This window comes from Eumetopias jubatus, unplaced genomic scaffold, assembly GCF_037043125.1.
Source record: "Eumetopias jubatus isolate StellerSeaLion01/CBP00866 unplaced genomic scaffold, mEumJub1_p1.0 scaffold_15, whole genome shotgun sequence".
Classification (NCBI taxonomy): Eukaryota; Metazoa; Chordata; class Mammalia; order Carnivora; family Otariidae; genus Eumetopias; species Eumetopias jubatus.
In genome coordinates, this window is record NW_028274821.1 from 85,206,230 (window position 1) to 85,233,903 (window position 27,674).

At 38.8% G+C, this 27,674-nt stretch overlaps 1 protein-coding gene across 7 annotated transcripts in view; it reads left to right on the plus strand.

Moving 5' to 3' along the window:
• Positions 1-27,674, plus strand: part of GAPVD1 (GTPase activating protein and VPS9 domains 1) — a 79,004-nt gene that overhangs the window by 33,083 nt on the left and 18,247 nt on the right. For 3 of the 7 annotated variants that reach the window (XR_015766888.1, XM_088019051.1, XM_028107596.2), the window contains exons 6-18: positions 1,145-1,279; positions 1,425-1,614; positions 5,030-5,190; positions 7,981-8,110; positions 10,185-10,310; positions 16,745-16,918; positions 18,540-18,680; positions 19,750-19,884; positions 20,351-20,470; positions 24,550-24,627; positions 24,752-25,122; positions 26,083-26,170; positions 27,170-27,250. Coding sequence is in view for 6 of the 7 variants with exons in the window: in XM_088019051.1 (XP_087875177.1) it covers positions 1,145-1,279; positions 1,425-1,614; positions 5,030-5,190; positions 7,981-8,110; positions 10,185-10,310; positions 16,745-16,918; positions 18,540-18,680; positions 19,750-19,884; positions 20,351-20,470; positions 24,550-24,627; positions 24,752-25,122; positions 26,083-26,170; positions 27,170-27,250 (1,930 nt within the window). In the remaining variant the exon portion in view is untranslated. The remainder of the gene's footprint in view (positions 1-1,144; positions 1,280-1,424; positions 1,615-5,029; positions 5,191-7,980; positions 8,111-10,184; positions 10,311-16,744; positions 16,919-18,539; positions 18,681-19,749; positions 19,885-20,350; positions 20,471-24,549; positions 24,628-24,751; positions 25,123-26,082; positions 26,171-27,169; positions 27,251-27,674) is intronic. The other 4 variants (XM_028107597.2, XM_028107599.2, XM_028107598.2 and 1 more) reach the window with 4 other exon arrangements.

A 27,674-nucleotide genomic window follows, 5' to 3' on the forward strand; every position in this document is an offset into this window, starting at 1 on the left:
AGGGGGAAAGAATTTCAAGTAGACTTCATGCTAAGTGTAGAGCCCCATATGGGGCTGAATCCCATGACCCCGAGATCCTGATCAGAGCAGAAACAAGGAGTCCAATGAGCTGTCCAGGCTCCCCGGGCACAGAGATTACTTTAAAAAAAAAAGTCTTAAATAGGGTGGCTCAGTCAGTTGAGTGTCTGATTTTGGGGTTCTGTTTGGATCATGATCTCACGGTCCTGAGATTGGCCCAGGTTAGGCTCTGTGCTCAGCCGGGATCTGCTTTAGAGTCTCTCCCTGTCCCTTCCCTTCTGTCCCTCCCCACTGAGTGCATGTGTGTGCACACACGTGTACACTCTCTCTCTCTAAAATGGATGAATAAATCTTTAAATAGTGTAATTAAAAAAATCACAGAAGCAAATCAGTGACAATTGTATAATTTTAAGTGTATTTCATAAATATGTTTTATAGCATTGTTCAGTTAAATTAGATTTTAATCATATTTGAGTAGGCTATACATTCAGCCTTATTTATTTATTTATTTATCTTAAGATTTTATTTATTTTTCAACAGAGAGAAAGACGGCGAGAGAGGGAACACAAGCAGGGGGAGTGGGAGAGGGAGAAGCAGGTTTCCCGCTGAGCAGGGAGCCCGATGTGGGACTCGATCCCAGGACCCTGGGATCATGACCTGAGCCGAAGGTGGACACTTAACAACTGAGCCACCCAGGCGCGCCCCCCCCCATTCAGCCTTATTTAAAATTCAGAGGTTATATAGTGAAATTCCACTTTCACCTCTGATCTTTAACCTTTATTTCCTCCTCAAAAGGTTCTCAATGTTCTCAGTCTTTCTTGTTTTCTTCAAGAGCTCTATATGTATACAGGCAAATTCTTACATATGTTTTCCCAGTCACCCCGTCCATCCCTTTTCACAAATGGTAGGGGAATGTGCACTGTTCTGTGTCATGTTTGTTTCACATACCAGAATTTCATGGAGACAATTCTATGTCAATTCAAAAAGAGTTTAATTTTTTCATTGTTGGATTTAATATAATTTTCAAGAAGAAAAACTTTTGCATGCTTGTCTACCTTAACCAGAAATGTTTGTCCCCTTATTTTAAAGAGGAAATATTTCACTGTGATCTTTTCCTGTTTAACAGAGCTGTGTTGCTGCTTTTCTTGATGTTGTGATTGGGGGCCGTGCAGTGGAGACCCCTCCAATGTCCTCCGTTAATCTTCTGGAAGGATTGAGCAGAACTGTGGTTTATATAACCTATAGTCAGCTTATTACTCTGGTAATGGCCTTATTCTTTAATAGGATTTTCTCAAAAGTAATTTATCTAAGCATGGGCAGAGTCATAGATGAGTACATTGTGTGAGAAATAGATATTGTGTTTGAAAAATTGATCTCACTAGCTAATGTCCTTTTACCTTTGCCAGGTGAATTTTATGAAGAGTGTGATGTCTGGAGATCAACTGAGAGAAGATAGGATGGCTCTTGACAATTTATTGGCAAACCTGCCCCAGGCAAAGCCAGGAAAAAGCAGCAGTTTGGAAATGACTCCCTATAATACTCCTCAGCTGTCTCCAGCAACCACTCCAGCAAATAAAAAGAATCGATTGCCTATAGGTAAAGAGCATTTCTCATATTCGGGGTTTCCCTTAAATTTAGTATTTTTTTATTGGCCTTCATTACTGCTCAGTGTTTTGGAATACGGTTTTAAATAATTTGAGAAAGCCTTTCCCTTTGTGTTTACTGATACTAATACAGTTTTTAAAAATTGCACGAGTTAAGGTTTATGTGTAGGCTTTAGCTTTATCTTTTAAAGATTTTATTTATTTGAGAGAGAGAGAGAATGAGAGATAGAGAGCATGAGAGGGAAGAGGGTCAGAGGGAGAAGCAGACTCCCTGCTGAGCAGGGAGCGCGATGCGGGACTCGATCCTGGGACTCCAGGATCATGACCTGAGCCAAAGGCAGTCGCCCAACCAACTGAGCCACCCAGGCGCCCGGGTTTAATTAAGTTTTATTCACTTAGTAAACATCTGTTACCTATACACATACATATTTAGCATTACCATGTACTCTGTACCAGACTCTGGATGAGCACTTTATAGATGTTGTTTCATTTAATTCATGCAAAAAAATCCATGCAAAAAGAGTAGGTGTAATCACTATCCTGCATGGGGGGCACCGTGTTAGACACTGGGGATACAAAGACCGTTAGGATATGCCATTGCTCTGGTAGTTGCTGATAGTCTAGTTGGGGAGAATAAGAGGAGACCAGTTGCCGTCATTATGCTGTGTTTGATGGAGATAAGCATACATGGAGGCTTATGGAGCACCCATGTTGGCGATAGTGTCAGGAGAAGATCCTGGAGACAGTAAAGCTTATACTTTCTCTTGAAGGATGAATGGGAGTTAGGCAAACTAGACCAGAGGGGAAGAGAAAGAGTGTTTAGGCCAAGGGAGCAGTGTTTGAGTGCCAATTTTTTAATGCAAATGAGCTTAGCAACAGTTAGTGAACATTAATAGTTACTTTATTTTACACATTTTGAAGAATGGGATTTCATTTTCAAACTTCCATGAGCTGGTTTGTTAAGAACTGACAGTTTCTTAAAATTAATCCATCTTACATTTAACCTAATATGGAATAATATCATCAACAAAAATATGGCATCATATTCTTCAAGTCTTTGGCTTTCATCATCCCAAAATGTCAGTTTTCAGAATTGAAAATAGAAAAAAAATGAAGTTTGACACTCAGTGATTTTTTAAAAATATTTATTTATTTTAGAGAAAGAGAAAGGGAGTGGGAGCACATGAGCAGGGCAGGGGGCAGAGGGAGAGAGAGAGAAGCAGACTTCCCATTGAACGTGGGGCCTGATGTGGGGCTCGATCTCACAACCCTGAGATCACAGCCTGAACTGAAATCAAGAGTTGGGCGCTTAACCAACTAGCCACCCAGGTGCCCCAGCACTCAGTTATTTATTTACTTATTTTTAAGATTTTGTTTATTTGCTAGAGAGAGAGTGAGTGACAGTACAAGCAGGAGGAGTGGCAGGCAGAGGGAGAAGCAGGCTCCCCGCCGAGCAAGGAGCCCAATGTGGGACTCGATCCCAGGACCCTGGGATCATGACCTGAGCTGAAGGCAGACGCTTAACTGACTGAGCCACCGAGGCGTCCCAGCACTCAGTTATTTTTAATATAACCTGTTTTCACTTTTTTAAGATGAAGAAATAAATGATTTTTAGTAAATCAGAGATTTTTTCCTCCATTATTCACTCCTGTACATTAATTCTTTCATTTCTCGTCATCTCTAAGTATCATTAAATATGGGTATAATGGAAAGTAAACTTCAAATGTTTGCCCACTATTACTTTGTATAGTCATATGACCTGCTCATTGAATTTATTTCATATTTTTAAAAAATGTGTCCATTATTCAGAGGGTTGATTTTCTTTCTGTTTAATGCTTTTGCAACCCAGGACAACAGTTAGCAGCCATCACTGCCTGGGATTCCTCAGCCACCAATCTCACTGCTCATATTACTCTAGTAACCCCATTTGGTGGGTAATAGGCTCTTCTTCCTCTTCTTATATAACTTTCATTTAAGAAATAGTTTATGAAAGTGTGCTCCATGTGCATGTTGCTTTTGCTTTATGTAAATTGCTACATGGATTTTGATTACTTGCATTTTTATAAATTATAAGGTTTGTTGCTTAAGATTCATGTAGTTGTTCATAAAGTTGGATTTAAGTTCACAGTTCAGTAGAAGACAGTGAGTGAGGGTCAGCAAATAAAAGGTGGGAGTGAGCCTGTGTTCGACTTTTGGAAATTGATCTGTACTCTGAATTTTGAAAGTAAGAGTGATTAATGAACAGATCTACAGCATTGTGTAGAGGACTCCTATATTTTTTTTTTTTAAGATTTCTTTATTTATTAGAGTGGGTGCACACACGGGGTGGGGAGGGGCAGAGAGAGAAGGAATGGGAAAGAAGCTCAAGCAGACTCCCCGCTGAGCGCAGAGCTTGGCATGGGGCTCAATCCAACAATCCTGAGATCATGACCTGAGCCAAAACCAAGAAACCAAGAGTCAGAAGCTCAACCGACTGAGCCCCCAGGTGCTGGAAGAGGATTCTTTATATTTCTGTCTTCAAGTAGGTCAGCTTTCACTCAAAGTGAAGTTGAAAGACTTTTGTTATTATAGAGTGTTTTTGCTTTATGTCCGTGCTTTTGATTATTTTGCACTGAAGTAGAATTTCTATTTAGTATTCCAGTTGTACTGAATTTTACTGCCCTCTGAAAGAAATTTGAAGCTTATCACGGAAGACTTAAACTCATAGAGAAATTGTCAAACTATCTAAATCTTTCAGTATCTAAAAGTTCTTGTAAGATGTGTAGGATGATTATTTTAGAAAAAAAGTATTACTTGTTTTTACTTATAGGTAAAACTTGCTTACTTACAGAAAAAAGCACCCCCAAATAGATTTTTCATTAATTTAGAATGTTTCTATAAAGCAGAAGGGAAGTCTTTTTTCCTGCATTTTTGGAAGGAGATTAGTACATTTCAGGAAAAATCAATGTGTCTTCAAAAACTGATTCTGATTTTGTCAATGGTTGTCCAGTTAGCATATATTACTTTATATGGCTCTCAGATTTCTGTATGAATTTTTTGATGCTTGTAAGTTCAGTGGCAGTTAAATCCTTTTATAGGAGAAATAGTTGAAGGTATCTTGATAAGAAATAAGGTAGCAAGCCTTAAGTTGAGAGATGTGTTTGCTGTTCTGCAGGTGTGCTCATCTGTGTGTCACTCGATGTCAGATACACATAAACTATTGTTTCTGTCAGTTTTGAAGGAGAATCTTTGTCAGTCATCAGAGTAACTGGGAAGATGTTGGTTTTTTTTTTTTAATTCATATTCTCACCACTCTTTTTGTGCATGTGCAAATGTCCTACATTAATAGAAGATACATTTTTGTATTTACCATTTTCTTCATCTTGTCTTGTCCTCTAAATTATCATATTTGAAAATTTTTTTATTAGCAACTCGAAGTAGAAGCCGCACCAATGTGCTAATGGACTTACATATGGACCATGAAGGGTCATCTCAAGAAACCATCCAGGAAGTACAGCCAGAAGAGGTGTTGGTCATTTCCTTAGGGACAGGTCCCCAACTCACTCCAGGGATGATGTCGGAAAATGAGGTATGAATGTATTGTTAATTTAACTTATAGCCATCAATATTAAGGAATTAGGTTCTTTTTTTTCTCATTCATGGTCTCTTGCTTCTATAAGTCAGTATGCATTTAATGAGTGCATTAAATGCCAAACTCCCTGTGAATAGTTCTGGGGGCCTTTCACATCAATATATTGAATTGATAGCATGGTAGTTGGTGATTAGGTCTACACCAAAAGGAATTTTCCTCATTGTATAGAAGAGACAGGAAGCCAGGAAATTGTAGTATGGAAATTGAAAAGACTTTTCCAGTGACCTCTAGGAAATGTTTTTTGTTTCTTTTCTTTCTAATGATATAGTGGTATTCTTGCTTTAGAAAGCGAGACATTCTTTAGAAATACTCTGTTCTTTGGTTGATTAGGAAGAAATGGAAGACAGAACTGAAAACTAAGAAAGTAAAATATTTTGAAGAAATGGTCTTGGGATGTGGGCATCGCTTTTAAGATATTTGTAAACAGAAGAGCTTGGGACAGAGGCAAAAAGAATGAAGAAATCAAAAAGAAGCAACATTTTATATTCAACACGGACTGCTTATTAGTCGAGAAAACCTATTCATGGGGCGCCTGGGTGGCTCACATAGTTAAGCATCAGCCTTTGGCTCAGGTCATGATCCCAGAGTCCTGGGATCAAGTCCCGCTTCAGGCTCCCTGCTCAGTGCAGAGCCTGCTTCTCTCTCTCCCTCTGTCATTCCCTCTGCTTGTGCTCTCTGGCTCTATCTCTCTGTCAAATAAATAAAATCTTTAAAAAAAGAAAACCTATTCATGACCTGGAACAAAGGGACCAGTTCTAGTGGCCGATGAAATGATGATAGTGGTTGATACAGCCGTATTTGGAACCGTGTGTGCCATGACCGTTAGGAAAGAGTTCTATCGAACTCCAGAACTCTGTATACACACACACACGCACACAAATGAGCTGGCAAAAACTGTCTGAATTAACTTTTTAGGAACTCTGGAATGTAATAAACTTTATAACATCTAGGGGAATGTTGAATGAGGAGAAACAACTGTTGAATTTCAGTCAGGGAGCTCTGTGGCATTTTACCTTCCCGTGTTAACCTCCCTCCATTTCCCAGCTCTGGCAGCCTTGAAGCCCTGTGCGGGGAAATATCTTCATTATGGTATGAGCCTTTTGTTTGCTGTTAATCTTATCATTCTCTAGGCCTTTAGATAGATTTTTCCGGAAGATTCTTTGTATGTCGCTCACTATGAGTTTAAAGTACCAAGTTATCTTAAAAATACAAAATACAAAAATTTTATGTCTGCATTTAATTTCAAGCAAATAGGAAAATAATTCTATTTTTATTTGAGAGGGAGGGAGGGGGGAGGAGCAGAGGGAGAGGAAGAGATTTTTTTTTTTTTAAAGATTTTATTTATTTGAGAGAGAGAGAGAACACCAGCAGGGGGAGGGGAGAAGGGGCAGAGAGAGAGGGAAAAGCAGACTCCCCACTGAGCAAGGAGCCCGACATGCTGCTCGATCCCAGGACCCTGAGATCATGACCTGAGCCAAAGGTAGATGCTTAACCCACTGAGCCACCCAGACACCCCAGGAGAGAGAGAATCTTAAGCAGAATCCACACCCAGCACAGAGCTGGACATGGGGCTCCATCTCACAACCCTGAGATCATGACCTGAGCCAAAAACAAGAGTCAGACACTTAACCAGCTGAGCACCCAGGCACCCCAAAATAACTCTTATTTTTAAATGGCTTTTTAAAAGCATCACATGAATAAAGGTATAGAGCCATTAAAAAAACCCTTTAATTTACTCATTTAAATGCAAGGCCAAAACAGCACCTAGAGGTTTTTGGGTTTTTAAATTTTTCTTCTTTTTAAGTGAGGAGACTATTCTTCCTTCATATTCTGCCAACAGCCTAGGATCCCAGTGGCTGTGATTTCGAGTTCCAGGTGTGCTTAAACATGCTATTAGATTTTCAGCAAAGCACTCAGTTCTTCATTAGGTTGGAGATACATGTTTACAGCTGAGTTATGAGGCTTGTGTGTAGTGAAAAGTAATTCTGTTATTTGGAAGTCATCTAACAAATAGAAACCTTGTAAAAAGGCCATCAGCTCTAAGCTAGAGATGGCTGTGAAGTCACACTTCAGCTTCTGGTATGGACTTTTGTGACTGTATATGGTGATCGAGACAAGGTTCAAACTGGATTGATTGAATTCTGGTGCCTACAAGATAATTTGTTCCTATGTTTTCTTCCTGTTAAATTAGCTTACTAACTTTCGAAAAAATGTACTGCAAATTTAATGTCATTTTGCTATGCAGAATGCTTTCTGTGCATTTTTTAATTTAATCCTCAACAACGCCATGGCATGAATACTGTTACCATGACTCTTTAAAGATAAAGCTTAAATCCCTTACCCAAGATTACAGAGTTGGCACATGGCAGAGCCAGAAGGACCACCAGCTTGCTGATTCCAAAGCCTTTTGATTGTTATAATCCTACCCATTGCTCACTGATACCTGATTGCCTGTTCAATCTCTGATACCGGGTGATGGAAGGGCATAGGTTCACTTTTGTTTTAACTGATCTACTTTTATTCTAAGGGTACTTAAAAGCTTGATCAGAATCTTGTGAATGGGTTTTTAGTTAAAAATGAGAATTTAAGATTAAGAAGAACGTAAATATGCATTTGCTGTGGTCTGTTTTCCTATTAGTAATCTTTCAGTTCTGATAAACCAATGACATTTTATTCTTTATTTTTTTATTTTTATTTATTTATTTTTTTTGGCATTTTATTTTTCAGGTCCTAAACATGCAACTTTCAGATGGAGGACAAGGAGATGTCCCTGTCGATGAAAACAAACTCCACGGTAAACCTGATAAAACCTTGCGCTTTTCCCTCTGCAGTGATAATCTGGAAGGAATATCTGAAGGTGAAGGGTTACTTCATTCAAAGAGTTGTGTGATTCAAGTAATACTTTGTTTTGTGATCTTTAAAGGAGCCTTATAAATTATAATTATACCGTCTGTTCCTCAGCCTGAGGAGAGTAATGAAGTTTTCCTCTAATGATCTTGAACAGTTGGCTATAAAGATTGTTTCTGGAATAAATTAAGATTGCAAGAAAAAAATTTAAAAAGATTGCAAGAGACCTTTGATCATATAAAATGGAGAAGATACAAGTCTTCATTGAGACTTGAATAATGCCAAGTTTCTCTAGTATTAATTAATGTATATCAAAGCTTATGGAGCTCCTTTAGAGGGATATAGTGCATGTCTAGATGGGAAAAATGGACTCACTAGTATTTTAGGATGTTGTGTATACTTTTAATGTTCCATATTTTTTCATACACATACACCTTTATGAAGCAGGAAGATACAATGGAAATGGAGTAATACTAGAAAATTAAAAGGGTAGATTGTGAAGTGAGAATTTGTCATTTCATGTATGAGGACAGACTTTTTTAATGAAGAAAGTTGAGTTTACTATTTTTATTTTTTTAAAGATTTTAATTTTTTAAAGATTTATTTGTCAGAGGAAGAGACAGAGCGCGCACAAGCAGGGGAAGCAGTAGAGGGAGAAGCAGGCTTCCTGCTGAGCAAGGAGCCCGATGCAGGACTTGATCCCAGAACCCTGGGATCATGACCTGAGCTGAAGGCAGACACTTAACCGACAAAGCCACACAGGCGTCCTAAGTTTACTATCATTTTAAACAAAACATAATAGCTTTTCCTTTTTCTTTGACTTTTTAGAAGTAATGTACATTCATTCTAGAAAATGCAGAAAAGAAATGGAATCATCTGTAATTTTACCATTCTGTGTTTTTTTCTTGGGTGTGGAGCCCAACATGGGGCTTGAAATTATGACCCTGAGATCAAGACCTGAGCTGAGATTAAGTGTTGGATGCTTAACCGACTGAGCCACCCAGGAGCCCCTACCATTCTATTAATAACAGCATTTTGGTTTATTTATAGCAAAAGTAGGTTTATGTTGTTTTGTAACCCTTTTTTGTTTAACAGTATAGCAGTGACATTTCCCTTTGTAATTTAACATTCTTAAATATCTTAGGTTCTTAATGGTTTTTTTTCTTTAACTTCAAGTGGGGATAATTTAAACATTCTTATATGATTAAACATATAGATTGTTTCTGCTTTTCAAGCATTATAAAAAGCCCTTTGAGGGCCGCCTGGGTGGCTCAGTTGGTTAAGCAGCTGCCTTCAGCCCAGGTCATGATCCCAGGATCCTGGGATCGAGTCCCACATTGGGCTCCTTGCTCAGCAGGGAGCCTGCTTCTCCCTCTCTCTCCCTCTGCTTGTGCTCTCTCTGTCAAATAAAATCTTTAAAAAAAGAAAAAAGCCTTTTGACAAGCAACTTTCGATGAATTTTTGAATTGTTTCCTAGGATAAATTTCTAGAATTTATCACAATTTATCACAATTGCTGGCTTAAAGGGCATGTGTATTTTTAAGGTATGGATGCAGTATTAAAAGCACCTTGGGACACCTGGGTGGCTCAGTTAGTTAAGCATCCCACTCTTGAGTTCGGCTCAGGTCATGATCTCAGGGTAGTTAGTTTGCACCCTGTGTTGGGCTCCGTACTGGGCATGGAGCCTTCTTAAGATTCTCTCTCCCTCTCCCTCTGCCCCCCCCAAAATAAATAAAAATTTTTTAAAAGCACCTTAATAAAAATACATAAATAAAAGCACCTTGGGGCCCCTGGGTGGCTCAGTTGGTTAAGCATCTGGCTCTTGATTTCGGCTGAAGTCATGATCTCGGGGTTGTGGTATCAAGCCCTGCATCCAGCATGCTCAGCAAGGACTCTGCTTGAGATTCTCTCTCTCCCTCCGCCTCTCCCCATGCCCCCTGCTCGTATACTCTCTCTCTCAAATAAATACATATATAGAAATAAATGTACCTTAATCAGTCTTCAGTCTGTTATGAAGGCATGAAAAGTTGTATGGTGGCTCATGACTTTTAAAAAGCTCACTTACAATGTAAACATTTCTCTAGGTCCATCAAATCGCTCCAATTCAGTATCCTCTCTAGACTTGGAAGGAGAATCTGTATCAGAACTTGGAGCAGGACCTTCTGGGAGTAATGGAGTTGAAGCTCTACAGTTATTAGAGCATGAGCAAGGTAAAGTGAAGCTGAACACAGTTGCTCAAATAGCAAAGAATTTACCTGGCTGCAGGATAAACTGTGTGTTTCCATGTAGATTGGCTGTGTTCAGTAAAAGAATTAAATTTAAGTTGATTATATAATGACCATTAAACTTGCATTTATTCATAGTTCTTTCAGTTCTTAAAAATGTTTAGTTGGTAAATGAATTTTTTAGGCTTAAGCTACGTAGAATAATTAAAATGAATTGCTTGAATTCGGTAATAGCATTTCAATTCTGTAATATTGACATTTTAAGGGATACAAAGATAAATACTTGGGGTTAAAGGAACTTAGAATAGGGAGAAGATGGTATACAAATGTCTAAAAGTGTTATAAAAGTGCCTTGGCAGTTCTGAGTGAGAGATGCATGTGGTTGAAAGTGTAGGGGAAAGCTTAGTGGAAGAAAATGCTATAGCCTTAAAGCTCGGCTCACATTGCGTTGGCAGAAACTCAAGATGGGGCATTCTAGGTGAAGGAACAGAATAGTATAAGCAAGTCAGGGAAGTGGGAAACCATAGTACTTACTCAGGAACTATCAAATATGGGAATAATATGGGGTAAGGATTGAAAAGTAGATGGATACATACTGTGCTTTAAGAAGATTAATTTGAAAAAGCTCTTTAGATTTGTTCATTTAAAGATCACTGGTGGCCTTTGAGGGAGTGTTGAGGGCAGATTGCAGATCAGCTGGGTCTGAGACCAGAGTGGGCATAAAAATTACCTGGGAAACTAAAAAAAAAAACAAAAAACATTTCCCATGTCTCATTTCTGGAAATCCTGGTGCAGTTCATTTTCATAAAGGAAAAGAGCATTGCCAGTTGGGCTATGTGTGGCTTAAATAAAAGAAATACTATATTTTACTGGATTAGTTTGTCAGATCAGTTAGGATTAAATTTTCTGCAAATAAGAGAGAAACCTAAAATAATACGTTAAGACAGAAGTTGAAAGAATATCACTTAACAAGCTCTCTAGGTGATTCTGATGTAGGTGTGGCTGTTCTGATGTAGGTGGTTGGTGGTCTACATTTTGTGAGCACTAGGTTAAGAAGTAAATTGAGACAAATTATAGACTGCTTCTCAGTCAACAGAAGAGAGAAAACTCTAATATCAGGGGGATGTATTCAAGTCAAATGAAGAAAATATTTTAGTATGGGCTTATCAGTTAATTATTTCCAGAGTAATTGCTACATAACAAACCATCTCAAAACTTAGTGACTTAAAACAACAAACATTTATTTGTGCTCTCAAGTCTCTGGGTCAGCTGGGTGATTCTGATTTGGACTGGGCTGACTCATGTATCTGCAGTCACTGGTGGTTGAGTAGGAAGCTCTGCTAATCTTAACTGGGGGATAGTTGGTCAGTGAGGAGAGCTGGCTGCTCTAGGATGACCTTTGCTTTGTTCCATGTGGTCCCTCATCCACCAGCAGGCTAGCTTAAGCTTGTTCTCATGGCAGAAGCAAGGACGAAAAAGAGGGCAGAATTTTATAAGGATTATAGGGTTTGAGGTTTATAAGGGTTTGAGGCCTAGCCTTGAAACTGGCACACTTTTTTACTCTTTTAGCCAAAGCAAGTAACAAGGCCTGTGCAAATACACAGAGAGGGAAATATATCCCATTTTTTTTATTAGCATATAATATATTGTTTCAGGGGTACAGGTCTGTGATTCATGAATTACACAATTCACAGCGCTCACCATACATAGCACATACCCTCCCCAATGTCCATCACCCAACCACCCCATCCCTCCCACCCCCCTCCATTCCAGCAACCCTCAGTTTGTTTCCTGAGATTAAAAGTCTCTTATGGTTTGTCTCCCTCTCTGATTTCATCTTGTTTCATTTTTCCCTCCCTTCCTCTATGATCCTCTGTCTTGTTTTTCAAATTCCTCATATCAGTGAGATCATATGATACTCGTCTTTCTCTGATTGAGTTATTTCGCTTAGCATAGTACCCTCTAGTTCCATCCATGTCATTGCAAATGGCAAGATTTCATTTTTTTGATGGCTGCATAATATTCCATTGTACATATATACCACGTCTTTATCCATTCATCTGTTGATGGACCTCTGGGTTCTTTCCATAGTTTGGCTCTTGTGGACATTGCTGCTATAAACATTGGGTTGCAGGTGCCCCTTCGGATCACTACATTTGTATCTTTGGGGTAAATACCCAGTAGTGCAATTGCTGGGTCATAGGGTAGCTCTATTTTCAACTTTTTGAGGAACCTCCATACTGTTTTCCAGAGTGGCTGCACCAGTTTGCATTGTGTAGGAGGGTTCCCCTTTCTCCACATCCCCGCCAATGTCTGTCGTTTCCTGACTTGTTAATTTTAGCCATTCTGACTGGTGTGAGGTGGTATCGCATTGAGGTTTTGATTTGTATTTCCCTGATCCCGAGTGATGTTGAGTGCTTTTTAATGTGTCTGTTGGTCATTTGGATGTCTTCTTTGCAGAAATGTCTGTTCATGTCTTCTGCTCATTTCTTGACTGGATTATTTGTTCTTTGGGTATTGAGTTTGATAAGTTCTTTATAGATTCTGGATACCAGCCCTTTATCTGATATGTCATTTGCAAATATCTTCTCCCATTCTGTCATTGTCTTTTGGTTTTGTTAACTGTTTTCTTTGCTGTGCAAAAGCTTTTTATCTTGATGAAGTCCCAATAGTTCATTTTTGCCCTTACTACCCTTGCCTTTGGCAATGTTTCTAGGAAGAAGTTGCTGTGGCTGAGGTCGAAGAGGTTGCTGCCTGTATTCTCATCAAGGATTTTGATGGATTCCTGTTTCACATTTAGGTCTTCCATCCATTTTGAGTCTATTTTTGTGTGTGGTGTAAGGAAATGGTCCAGTTTCATTCTTCTACATGTGGCTCTCCAATTTTCCCACCACCATTTGTTGAAAAGACTGTCTTTTTTCCATTGGACATTCTTTCCTGCTTTGTTGAAGATTAGTTGACCATAGAGTTGAGGATCCATTTCTGGGCTCTCTATTCTGTACCATTGATCTATGCGTCTGTTTTTATACCAGTACCATACTGTCCTTGATGATGACAGCTTTGTAATAGAGCTTGAAGTCCGGAATTGTGATGCTACACAAGCTTTGCTTTTCTTTTTCAACATTCCTCTGGCTATTCGGGGTCTTTTCTGGTTCCATACAAATTTTAGGATTATTTGTTCCAGTTCTTTGAAGAAAGTTAGTGGTATTTTGATAGGGATTCCATTAAATGTGTAGATTGCCTTAGATAGCATAGACATTTTCACAATATTTGTTCTTCCAACCCATGAGCATGGAACATTTTTCCATTTCTTTCATGAGTATTCTATAGTTTTCTGAGTACAGATTCTTTGCCTCTTTGGTTAGATTTATTCCTAGGTATCTTATGGTTTTGGGTGCAATTGTAAATGGGATTGACTTCTTAATTTCTTTTTCTTCTGTCTTGTTGTTGGTGTATAGAAATGCAACTGATTTCTTTTTTTTTTTTTTTAAAGATTTTATTTATTTATTCATGAGAGACAGAGGAGGAGAGAGAGAGAGAGGGAGAAGCAGAGGGATAAGCAGGCTTCCAAGGAGCAGGGAGCCCGATGCGGGACTCGATCCCAGGACCCTGGGATCATGACCTGAGCCGAAGGCAGACGCTTAACCACCTGAGCCACCCAGGCGCCCGAAATGCAACTGATTTCTGTGCATTGATTTTGTATCTTGCCACTTTACTAAATTCCTTTATGAGTTCTAGCAGTTTTGGGGTGGAAGTCTTTTGGGTTTTCCACATAAAGTATCGTATCATCTGCAAAGAGTGAGAGTTTGACTTCTTCTTTGCTGATTCGGATGCCTTTTATTTCTTTTTGTTGTCTGCTGAGGCTATGAGTTCTAGTAATATGTTGAATAGCAGTGGTGATAGTGGACATCCCTGCCGTGTTCCTGACCTTAGGGGAAAAGCTCTCAGTTTTTCCTCATTGAGAATGATATTTGCCATGGGTTTTACATAGATGGCTTTTATGATATTGAGGTATGTACCCTCTGTCCCTACACTCTGAAGAGTTTTAATCAAGAAAGGATGCTGTACTTTGTCAAATGTTTTTTCTGCATCTATTGAGAGTATCATATGGTTCTTGTTCTTTCTTTTATTAATGTATTATATCTCATTGATTGATTTGCGGGTGTTGAACCAACCTTGCAGCCCAGGAATAAATCCCACTTGGTTGTGGTGAATAATCTTTTTAATGTACTGTTGGATCCTGTTGGCTAGTATTTTGGTGAGAATTTTTGCATCCATGTTCTTCAGGGATATTGGTCTGTAATTCTCCTTTTTGATGGGGTATTTGGTTTTGGGATGAAGGTAATGCTGGCCTCATAAAACGAGTTTCGAAGTTTTCCTTTCATTTCTATTTTTTGGAACAGTTTCAGAAGAATAGGTATTAATTCTTCTTTAAATGTTTGGTAGAATTCCCCTGGGAAGCCATCTGGCCCTGGGCACTTGTTTGTTGGGAGATTTTTGATTACTGCTTCAATTTCCTTACTGATTATGGGTCTGTTCAGGTTTTCTATTTCTTCCTGGTTCAGTTTTGGTAATTTGTACATCTCTAGGAATGCTTCCATTTCTTCCAGATTGTCTAATTTGCTGGCATATAGTTGCTCATATGTTCTTATAATTGTTTGTATTTCTTTGGTGTTGGTTGTGATCTCTCCTCTTTTCATTCATGATTTTATTTATTTGGGTCCTTTCTCTTTTCTTTTTGATAAGTCTGGCCAGGGCTTTATCAATCTTATTAATTCTTTCAGAGAACCAGCTCCTAGTTTTGTTAATCTGTTCTGCTGTTCTTTGGTTTCTATTTCATTGATTTCTGCTCTGATCTTTATTATTTCTCTTCTCCTGCTGGGTTTAGGGGTTCTTCCTGTGGTCCCGTCTGTTCTTCCTCCAGCTCCTTTAGGTATAGGGTTAGGTTGTGTATTTGAGACCTTTCTTGTTTTTTGAGAAAGGCTTGTATTGTTATATACTTTCCTCTTAGGCCTGCCTTTGCTGCATCCCAAAGATTTTGAACAGTTGTGTTTTCCTTTTCATTTGTTTCCATGAGCTTTTTTAATTCTTTAATTTCCTGGTTGACCCATTTGTTCTTTAGTAGGATGCTTTTTAGCCTCCATATATTTGAGTTCTTTCCAGCTTTCCTCTTGTGATTGAGGTCAAGTTTCAAAGCACTGTGGTCTGAAAATATGTAGGGAATGATCCCAGTCTTTTGGTACCGGTTGAGACCTGATTTGTGACCCAGGATGGGATCTATTCTGGAGAATGTTCCAGTCTCAAGAAGAATGTGTATTCTGTTGCTTTGGGATGGAATGTTCTGAATATGTCTGTCAAGTCCATCTGGTCCAGTGTATCATTTAAAGCCTTTATTTCCTTGTTGATCTTTTGCTTAGATGATCTGTCCATTTCAGTGAGGGGGGTGTTAAGGTCCCCTACTATTATTGTATTATTGTCGATGTGTTTCTTTGATTTTGTTAGTAATTGGCTTATATAATTGGCTGCTCCCATGTTAGGGGCATAGATAATTAAAATTGTTAGATCTTTTTGTTAGATAGACCCATTAGGTATGATATAGTGTCCTTCCTCGTCTCTTATTATAGTCTTTGGTTTAAAACCTAATTTGCCTGATATAAGGATTGCCACCCCAGCTTTCTTTTGATGTCCATTAGCATGGTAAATGGTTTTCCACCCCCTCACTTTAAATCTGGAAGTGTCTTTGGGTCTAAAATGAATCTCTTGCAGACAGCATATTGATGGGTCTTGTTTTTAAATCCAATCTGATACCCTGTGTCTTTTGATTGGGGCATTTAGCCCATTTACATTCAGGGTAACTATTGAAAGATATGAATTTAGTACCACTTTATTGCCTGTAAGGTGACTGTTACTGTATGTTGTCTCTGTTTCTTTTTGGTCTATGTTACTTTTAGGCTCTCTCTTTGCTTAGAGGACCCCTTTCAATATTTCTTGTAGGGCTGGTTTCGTGTTTGCAAATTCCTTTAGTTTTTGTTTGTCCTGGAAGCTTTTTATCTCTCCTTCTATTTTCAATGACAGCCTAGCTGGATGTAGTATTCTTGGCTGCATATTTTTCTTGTTTAGTGCTCTGGATATATCATGCGAGTCCTTTCCGGCCTGCCAGGTCTCTATGGATAGGTCTGCTGCCATTTATCCCAATTTTTTATCAGAGTCACACTGCAGAGGTTGCCCCAGTTAATCTGTCAGAAATGGGGGTACAGATGCTGAGCTTAGTTCATAGAAGGAAACAGTACATCTGTAGGGGGATAATTCAATGCTGGTATTGCATGCTTGGTGTTAATGATAAAATATGTATCTTTAAAGTTGATTTAAAAAAATAGCTGTGCTGTCATTTTCAAAATGCATAATTTTGTTTCTGATAGCTACAACACAAGATAATCTTGATGATAAGTTAAGGAAGTTTGAAATACGTGACATGATGGGACTGACAGATGACAGAGATATATCAGAAACAGTGAGTGAGACCTGGAGTACAGATGTCTTGGGAAGTGATTTCGACCCTAACATTGATGAAGATCGCTTACAAGAAATTGCAGGTAACTGCTGTTTAATTTCTCTGGAAGATTGCTGTTTAGTTATTCATATCTATCTACCCTCATGGGCAGGGACTTCAGCCTCAGACAGACAGACCTAGGAAGCTGAGATAACTATGTAACAAGGCACTTGTGTCTTTTTTTCCTTACCGAAATATAGGTAGCGTTTTTCCCTGTCTGCGTTTAACTCCCCCTCCCCTGCCAAAAAAGAAAAACCAGTCTTCTGAATTAGCTTCTTTTCAGGGCATAATATATATTCTGAGGATATTCTTTTTGAGACTACACACCTAACCTGAAAATGAAAATTCTTATAGATTATAGCCATAAAATCTTTCAGAATAATATAATACTGAGATTCTCTAAAAATTGAATTTAATAGGGTGCCTGGCTGGCTCACTCGGTAGAGTATGTGACTCTTGATCTCAGGGTTGTGAGTTGAAGCCCCACTTTGGGTGTAGAGCTTACTTAAGGGAAAAAAAAAAAAAAAGGAATTTCTTCTGGAAGGATTAATTCATTTCCAAAGAGTAACTAGTTTTTTCTTTTTTTTTAAATACAAGTTTATGGAGGTACTATTTACATACTTTAAAATTCACCCCCTTTAGGGTACTGTTCTCTGAGTTCTGAAAGATTTCATACAGTCCTATAAGCAGCATCTTCATTTTCTCTTTAAATCATGGAACGTTTCAGGCAAATACAAGAGGGAAGAATGTACTCTGTGTACCAGTCATTCAGCTTTAACTATTACACATGCACACGTGGCCAGTTTTGTCTCATCTCTTCTCCCACTACCCCTTTTACCCTGTCCCCCTGTTATGTTTAGGCAAGTTCCAGATGTTATTTTATTTGTAATTATTTTATGATATATCTTTAAAAGGTAACTTTCACCAGTAACCTTTTGCCAAAAGTTTTTTATGCACTGCAGTAGAATTGTTCTTTTGTTAGGCGTTATCAGGTGTCATGGAGCATCCTGAACTTGAGTATTTCTAACACGGTGTATGATAATGTTTAATCCTTTCTATTTGTATTTTTAAGTAGTGTAAACAGATTTCTTAATTGGTTTTGCATTACTTTGTTTCAGGGGCCAAAGTAGTATTTTTCCTGGCAGAAAGCTCTGTTTGAGCAATGAGCTGTATTTGCAGTTGAATGCGTGCTACAGAGATGTGTATTTTCCTGCAAATATATTTTACTGCTCTGAATATGTGGCTAATGTGCCAGAAGAAAACATATTTGGCCAGTATAACTTTCTGTGGTTTAGTGTCTCCATTTGAGTGTTTTTGATCCCTGTGAGGACTATACATTTTAGGTATTTTGGGACACATGTAAAAATGTGCTACAAAACCAAGATGAAAGCTAGTTGAAATGACTTGACCTAATGATGGATGTTTTCTCTATGGAGAGTCCAAGGTGAACAGGAGGAAACTGAGAAAAAGGAGCTTGTGCCATTGTGACCAATGTCGGAAATTTTGTTTTTAGTGGTGCTGTTGATTGAAATTACACTTACCTTGGCTTCCTTCTTGTGGATAGAGTAGAGATGACAGTTAGTTTAGTGTTTGGCCCTTCTCCATTATCACTGCTCTTTCCATCAGGATCTTCGTTAACCCTTTGCTCCCCACTGGTTATACAGGTGCAGCAGCAGAGAACATGTTAGGCAGTTTACTGTGCCTGCCAGGTTCAGGGTCAGTGCTTCTTGACCCCTGCACTGGTTCTACCATATCAGAGACAACAAGCGAAGCTTGGAGTGTAGAGGTATTGCCAAGTGACTCAGGTTAGTATGCTGTCATTGTTTGCTTTTTGATTTGCACAGAAGTTTTAAATGTAAGGTATCTTAATTCCTGTACTGTGTACATTTTGTCAAGCGTGACACAACCATATTACTAAGAATTTCAGATGGACAGTTAGGGCATTTTCTGTCCATCAAGAAAAAATGCAGTTGGATGGCATAGGCTAAGATGGCAGGTGCTTTTTGACTCTGTGTTCAGTTATTTGTAAGTATTTGTTAGCAACTCACCAGAGTTCTGTGTGTGACACTGAGTTTGGTATCTCCCACTAACTCATCACAAAATAGGAATAGCAGTACAGCTTGAACCCTGAGCAGTTGGATGCATGGTAAGCATGCCCAGATTCATCCCAGGGAGAACTTGACCCTTTAAAAGATATCTAATTTTGAAATGTACTGAAATTGAGACTCTGGAGTCCTGAGAATTACTTTGTGTAGGATTATTACAAATATATATAAAGTGTTTTGTACTTTCTCTTTTCTTAAATATTGCATTTCTCCTTTTTTTCTGATTATGAAGATTAAAATTTTGCTTTCGATTAAATGTCAACTACCAGAATGCAAATTTAAGTAACTGTATATCTGAATTACATTCTGTCTGATCTACTGGGCTCAAGAATAATTAAGTGATTCTGATATGTTTATAATATTAATGCACTCAGACATGCTGACCTTTACATAAGGAGACAGTACAGTTAGCTTACTATCTGTTGAGTGTCCGGAGGAGTTATTTTTAGAAAATGTTTGGTTTAATGTTAAGCTATTCTGTATGCTCTTGTTGAGTTTACTTCTTAACCAGCAGCATATTTTATGAGATTAGTGATCTACAGGCAGAGTTTTCACCTTTGCACAACAAACTGGCCTATATTGGAATGAAAATCCCAACCTCAGCTTCTTTAACACTCGATCTAACTAACTTTGCTAACTGGCCCAGACTTAGAAATCTGTTTACAATGATTTCATTCACACTCTGGTAGCTTTCCTCATGTGGGTCACAGGCTGAACCTGTGGCATGCTAACAGAATCACTCATGTGGCACCTCATGTCTTCTGTTTAGAGGCCCCGGATCTAAAGCAGGAGGAGCGTCTACAAGAGCTGGAGAGCTGTTCTGGACTAGGTAGCACATCTGATGATACGGATGTCAGGGAGGTCAGTTCCCGCCCCAGCACACCAGGCCTCAGTGTTGTGTCGGGTATGTCTGTCTTGTTTTAAGGAATAAGGATTGCAAGGTGTGTTCCCACCTCTTCATTTATAAAGTTGTTAACAGAGATATGTTTTATTTAAGAGTTGAGGAATTTCTAGGAAACAAAATTATTTCCGTGGGACCTTAAATCTATGAGAACTTAACATGTGGCTTTCTAGAGCCTGTTGAAGTAATTGGCAAACAGTCTGTGTGTTCCCTCTCTAATTCTATCTGTTCTTGGTGGCCTCTGCTACTGTATTTGGATACCACATGATACTTGCAATTATGTTGTACAAATCAAGGCAAGCATATTTAGGCAGTAGTACAATAAAGGATATGATACCAAACATCTCACACGTATAGCACTGGGACATAAAAATTTTGAGAATATTTACATTTCTCCAAACTTCATATACTTTTTGTGTGGTTATTTTGTTTTTTGCTGTTTATTTTTTACTTTATTTTTTTTTTAAAGGCATTAGTGCAACCTCTGAGGATATTCCCAATAAGATTGAAGACCTGAGATCTGAGTGCAGCTCTGATTTTGGGGGTAAAGATTCTGTCACTAGTCCAGACATGGATGAAGTAACTCATGGTAAGAAGGGGAAAGGAGAATGACTTAAAAATGATCACATTCACAGGTGAAACTGGCAGTCTTATACTTTTGCCAGTGATAATATCAGTTGATCGAGCACTTCAGGGCATAATTTTGGCAGTACGTATGTAAGGCCTTGAAAATTCACAAACCAGGGGCGCCTGGGTGGCTCACTTGGTTAAGCATCCGATTCTAGGTCTCAGCTCAGGTCTTATTCTCAGGGTCGTGCGTTCAGGTCCTGTGTTGGGCTCCACACTGGGCCCAGAGCCTACTTAAAAAAAAAAAAAAAAAAAAAATTCACAAACTAAATTTGGTTCAGTTAGTCCACTTTAGGAATTAGTCATCAGGAAACCATTCCATGTATGCAGAAAGTCTTACGTTCTTCATAGCATTTATATTGGCAGAAAATGAGAAACAACCTAAGGGTTGAAAAATAGAATTGCTAAGTGAATTTTGATGCACCCACTCATAATTTATGCGGCTGGGTTTTGTTTTTGTTTTTGATTAAAAAAACTATCATAGAGAAAGCACAGGAAAGAAATGCCAAAATGCTAGCAGTGGTTTTATGTACTGGGCTTTTAGATACTTTTTCTTTCTTACAAAAAATGTTTTTTGTTTGTTCTAAACCAAGATTTCTCATCCTCAACACTATTAACATTTTGGGCCAGGTAGTTCTTTGTTATGGAAACCTGTTCTGTGCATTATAGGATGTTTAGTGACATCTCTGGCCTCTACCAGGAACATAGCACCCCCTTCTTCCCCTGCAGTTGTGACAACCAAAAATGTCTCCAGATACTACCACATGATCCGTTGGGGAACAGAATAGCCCCATTTGAGAACCACTGTTCTAAATAAGCAATTTTCAGAGTATAGTCTCCATGGACCACTGAGGACCCTTAAGACCCTTTTGGTGAATGAGGGGTAATGAGGTCAAAACTGTTTTCATAATAGTAAAAGGTTGTTGTCCTTTTCACTATATTGACATTTGCACTGATGGTGCACAAGCAAAGGTGGGTACATTTGCTGGGGTGGGCCTTAGCATGAAGCAAAGCAGTGGTACTGAACAGTTAGCAGTCACTATATTCTCTCACAGTTAAAAAAGAAATCTTTCATGAATCAGTAAAAATTATTTAATTACATCTCAACCCTGAATACACATCTGTTCAAAATTCTGAAGAAATAGGAAATACTCCTAATGCATGGTGGTGAAGTATCTCAAGGAAAAACACTTAGATGGTTATTGGAGCTGTGAGCTTAACTAGCTGTTTCTTCTCTTGTTTGTTTTTCATGACACACCATTTTTACTTGAAAGAATGACTGACAAACTGTAGTTATTCATATTTGGGTATTTGGCAGGCATTTATTGAAAATTAACAAAGTGAGCCTATCACTTCAAGGAAAACAACCGACAGTAGAGTTTGTTGCCAGTGATAAAATTCAGGCTTTCAGGTAAAAATGAGAATTTCAGAAAACTTGTATCCACCTTCATGAGCTTGACAGCTTTCTGATATTTAAAGACTTTTCTGATGAGATTGGTGGTTTTTCTGATGAGCGTGTGATTTTTTGATATTATATATTGAAATGTGTTAACATGTGGAAGATCTGCATATCTCATTGAACCAGTATTTTCCAGGTGATCAATGCATGATGTTACAAAAATCCTTTAAAGTGAAAGACCAAATAATTTTAATGTAACAGAGTAAAAGTTCATTGATTTGGTTTTAGATTCCAAATTATAGCTAACCTTTAAAAAACTACTAATCAAGATTTGGTGTCGTATCATAGAAGAATGTCCACAATTATCTGAGAAGGCTGTTAAAATATCTTCCCTTTTCCAACTACATAATCTGTGTGAGGCCAGGTTTATATACTTCAGTCAAAATATGTATTGCAACAGATTGAAAGCAGAAGCTCATAGGAGAATCCAGCTCTGTTCTATTAAGCCTTACATTAAAGGAATTTGTAAAAATGTAAAACAGTGTCAGTTGTTATTTTTTTATTTTGGAAAATAGTTATTTTTCATTTAAAAGGGTTATTTGTATTACCATTTAACAGATATGTTTAATGAATTAATATATAAATATATATTTGTTTTCATTTTTAATTTATGATATGGTGTCAGTAGGTATAACCAACATATATAGGCTCTTTGGGGCAATAATTTTTAAGAATGTAAGTGTCCTAAGACCAAAATTTTAGAACTCATATTCTAAGATGTCTTTAATAATAATATAGTGTTTTTATAATTTTAAGAGGAAGGTAAATGTATAGAACAAAAGGAAAATCAAAAAGCATAAAATCAAAGTACTGTCATTCATTAACATTAAAGAGTTCAGATTCAAAAAGTTTAGAGTAACTGCTTCTTTTCTTTCTTTTTTTTTTTTTTTTTTTGAGAGAGAGAGAGCCCTGGGGCGGGGGGTAAGGGGAGAGACAAAGGGAGAGAGAGAATCAAGCGGGGCTCGATCTCACAGCCCTGAGATCATGACCTGAGCCGAAATCAAGAGTCAGATGCTTAACTGACTGAGCCACCCAGGCACCTCTAGAGGTTTCTTTTATATATTTGAAAGTTTTAGCCTCTGCATACTTACCTGTTTTAATATTTCTGATATTGGTTGTGTAGACATATGCTTAGAGGAGTCATTTTTACTCCATAGCTGAGAGTAGTTTGAATCTGTTTTGTGGTGTAATGTAGCATTATTCATTTTTGTTTAGGAGTACTTTTACAAATTGTTATTTGCTGAGAACAGTATAAGAATTTCAAATTTTACAACTTTTTATTTATATTCCTTCTAGGTAATATTGCCCTTATTTTTTTAAAGATTTTATTTATTTGAGAGAGAGAAAGAGCACAAGCAAGGGTAGCGACAGAGGGAGAGGGAGAAGCAGGCTTGACACGGGGCTCCCAGCACCCCGGGACCATAACCTGAGCCGAAGGCTGACGCCTAATGACTGAGCCACCCAGGCGCCCCTGCCCTTATTATTATTATTAATATTATTTTTTGCCTTTATTTTTTATAGGTGGAGGGAAGGTGAGGCTCAGGGCAGTTGTGACATTTCTTTTTTTTTTTATTTTATTATTTATTTATTTATTTGACAGAGAGAGAGAGAGCAGGAACACGAGCAGGGGGAGTGGGAGAGGGAGAAGCAGGTTCCCCGCCGAGCAGGCAGCCCAATGCAGGGCTCAATCCCAGGACGCGGGGATCATGACCTGAGCTGAAGGCAGACGCTTAACGACTGAGCCACCCAGGCGCCCCTGCCCTTATTATTATTATTAATACTATTTTTTGCCCTTATTTTTATAGGTGGAGGGAAGGTGAGGCTCAGGGCAGTTGTGACATTCTTTTTTTTTAAGATTTTATTTTGTATTTATTTATTTGACAGAGAGAGAGAGAGCAGGAACACGAGCAGGGGGAGTGGGAGAGGGAGAAGCAGGCTCCCCGCTGAGCAGGCAGCCCGATGCGGGGCTTGATCCCAGGATCCTGGATCATGACCTGAGCTGAATGCAGATGCTTAATGACTGAGCCACCCAGGCGCCCCAGTTGTGACATTCTGAAAATTTTGATGATTTACATCTTTTGGCTCTACTCCTTGCATTAACTATAATACGATTTGGCCATTAAAAGTAATTAACATGCGGTTGCTATACCACTTAAATGTCATTAAAATCCATGTATGTAGATAAAAACATACCATGAATTTGAAGTAATCAGAATATGATACTTAGTAGATTCTCTTTTTTTTTTTATATGCCCCTCAAGTTCTATTGATCAGAAAAGGAAAACTGGAGTGCTTGGGTGGCTCAGTCGGTTGAGCATCCGACTCTTGATTTCAGTGCGGGTCATGGCCTCAGGATTGGGAGATCAAGCCCTGCATGGGCTTGTGCTGGGTATGGAGTCTGTTAGGATATTCTCTCTCTCTCCCTCTGCTCCTTCCCCCATGTGTGCACTCTCTCTCAAATAATAAATCTTTAAAAAAAAAAGAAAAGGAATACTGTGGAAGAATGCTAGAACCTTTTTCACTGTGTAGAAACTCTTAGTGATGAGTTCTGATTGGTCTTACAGTTTGCCCGTTTATTTTAGGCGCCCACCAGCTGACCTCTCCTCCTTCTCAGTCAGAGTCTCTACTTGCCATGTTTGATCCACTGTCTTCACATGAAGGTAAAGTAGTCAAATGAGCTTTTTGACTTACCCTGGGCAGAAGAGCAGAACCAAAACCCTATGTTGATGCCTTTGTTGGATCAGTTGTATCTCAGTTGCAAACTTTTTTTCCCCTGTGTTCTAGGGGCTTCTGCCGTGGTAAGGCCAAAGGTTCACTATGCCAGGCCATCGCATCCACCACCAGATCCCCCAATCCTGGAAGGAGCTGTGGGAGGAAATGAGGCCAGGTTGCCAAACTTTGGTTCCCATGTTTTGACTCCAGCTGAAATGGAGGCATTCAAGCAAAGGCATTCTTACCCTGAGAGATTAGTCCGCAGCAGGAGCTCTGATATAGTATCATCTGTCCGGCGACCTATGAGTGACCCCAGCTGGAACCGTCGTCCAGGGAATGAAGAGCGAGAACTCCCTCCAGCTGCAGCCATTGGTGCTACTTCTTTGGTGGCTGCACCTCATTCATCATCTTCCTCCCCGAGTAAGGACTCCTCAAGAGGAGAGGTATGGGATACAGGCCATCTAGAAGAATTTTGCTAATTGTGGTCAGCTTTAGTGTTCTGTCCACTTGGTTCTCTTGATATGTGAAATTAACACGGTATATATAAATCTAAGAGTGAAGATGGACAGCGGTCATGATTAAAGATGATCTGTCAGTCTAATTTGTCCACACTGTATCCCATGGGAAACCTGTACTATTTTGGTTTTGTAGTAATGTATTTTGCATTTTTATGACACTTTGAACTTTTCTCCAAGCAATTTTATATCTAATTTCATTTAAACCTCACAGTTTCCTTCCGAGATGAGAAATTAAATGATTTGTCTAAGGTCACTTGATAGGCTGGTAAAGGAACTATATAGTCCCAGCTCTTTGACATGTGATTTTAATAACTCAATTTAATTGGCGATCAAAACATGAACTTTGAAGTTGTTTGCATCTGGGTTTGAGTCCCAACTATGCCACATGCAGGCTATATTACTTTGGAGAAGATAGGAAGATAACTTTTTTTAGCCCCTTATTTCTCATCTGTAAAAAGGGCTTAATAGTATTATTATCTCCTAAGGCTACTGTGAGGTTTAAATGCAATAATACGTATCCTTAACCCTTGGTATTTGGCACACAGTCCATACTCAATTTTATTATTACTGCTACCCCTCTAGACTTTATGTGCATTGTGCTTACTCCTTCCAAAAGTATTGAGTGCCTTACTCTATGTGAGGCTCTGTATTAAGGTTTTTGTTTACTAATAGTAATGAGATAGTGCCTGCCCTCAAGCAGATCATAGTCTGGTGCTTAAAAGGTATACTTCCATGTTTCAGAAGTTGCCTGTACAGCAATAAGAATAGTTTTGCTTTTAAGACAAACAAGAGTGGTTTTTGTATTTCACAGAGAAACTGAAACCCTTTTCCTAGTAATTTATCCTGCTGTCCAACTCCAAATAAAGCATCAAACTTTTTCTGCAGACTGAAGAACGCAAAGATAGCGATGATGAGAAATCAGACAGGAACAGACCTTGGTGGAGAAAACGTTTTGTTTCTGCCATGCCTAAAGGTAATTTTATAAAATATTAGAATTATATTAGCAACAAGAAGCAAAGCCCCCAAATCTCTTTCAGAGAGCCAGTATGTCAGCTCCTCTGTGTGGCTTGCTGGGCCTAAGTTTCTAGCCGTTTGGAGGGTATAGAAAATGGTTTCACTCAGGTGAATGCTGAAGGCAGACCTTTAGAAATGATAGTTCTTGTTCTTTGCAGGAAATGGTAGTGGTTTCATAAGTGGAAGTCAGGCAGGTCACGGTTGTTTAAATATCATATGCCATTAGGGTTAAACGTGGGACTTTTAACATATGTATTGCTAATAATTATTGCAGGAAAAAGGGATGCTATTGGTAATTAAACATTGAAAATTCATCCTTTACATTCCTGGAGTAAACTTAAGCTTTTTATGTTTATGTTTGTTGAGAATGTTTATATTCTGAATATTAGTGAGTGTTTATTTTGGAAGGCAGTTGTATAAAATTGTTTTTTTTTTTTTTTTTTTTTTGTGACTAGCCTGGCATTGTAGCAATAAATACTGAGATTTGAGTTGGCAAAAGCGTCTCTTCCTGCAAGGAGAGATCATCCAGGGTTAAGGCTAGGGACTTCTTCCAAAGTCCTCTTCTCGGCACCGTGGCGCTCAGGAGCTGAGGAGCTCTGCTTTCAGCTGCACTCAAGCCCCCTTGATGAGGAGAGATTGAGGCTCAGAGCTTTGAATGTGTTGTTTTCGAGCAAAGGTTAAGAGGCAGTGGTTTTGATTTAGTCCCAACAGATTTGAGTTAAATCATTCTTCCTGTGACAGATGACCCCAAAGCAGATCCTGAAAGCTTCTGTAAGAACCTTCAACACTGTTTTAAGAATGATTATCAGTGGACACTCAGGATTCCTTAGCTTTTAAACTTTTCACCTTCCTTTCACTTAGAAATGTTGGCCCACCAGTTAATACTCCAAAATGACTGCTGTCTTCCGAGTAGTGCAGTATGTTATGTGTCACGCTACTGACTTTATTTAATTTCCAGCTCCTATACCATTTAGAAAGAAAGAAAAACAAGAAAAAGACAAAGATGATGTGGGGCCTGACAGATTCTCAACACTCACAGGTTTGTAGACCATGGACTTCCTGGCTCCTTCATTCCCAGAGCACATATTTCATAGCACTGTTTCCTGGGCGTCATAAGCACTGCCTTTTTAGAAGAGTGTGTCTGTGTGTGTGCAGTGGGGAGTGTGTTCTTCATAGTTCCGTGGCTTCCAGGCGGTGGCCGCAGTGAACCTCAGTGTGCTCTTCCTGCAGACCGCCACCGCCATCCTCATCCTCATTATCATAACTTTTGTGTATGATGAGGCCCCTGGGGCTGAGCCTCTAGGCACAACCCTACAACGCGACATCCCAGGGGGTCGATGCCACATGGGGCCTTTTAGGAAAGTGTGGTGATGGTTTTAGTGCGATGCATGCCACATCTTTGGATCATTGATCAAATAGCTTTCTCTAACGTTGATCATAGAATTCTAAATTTATTCTCATCT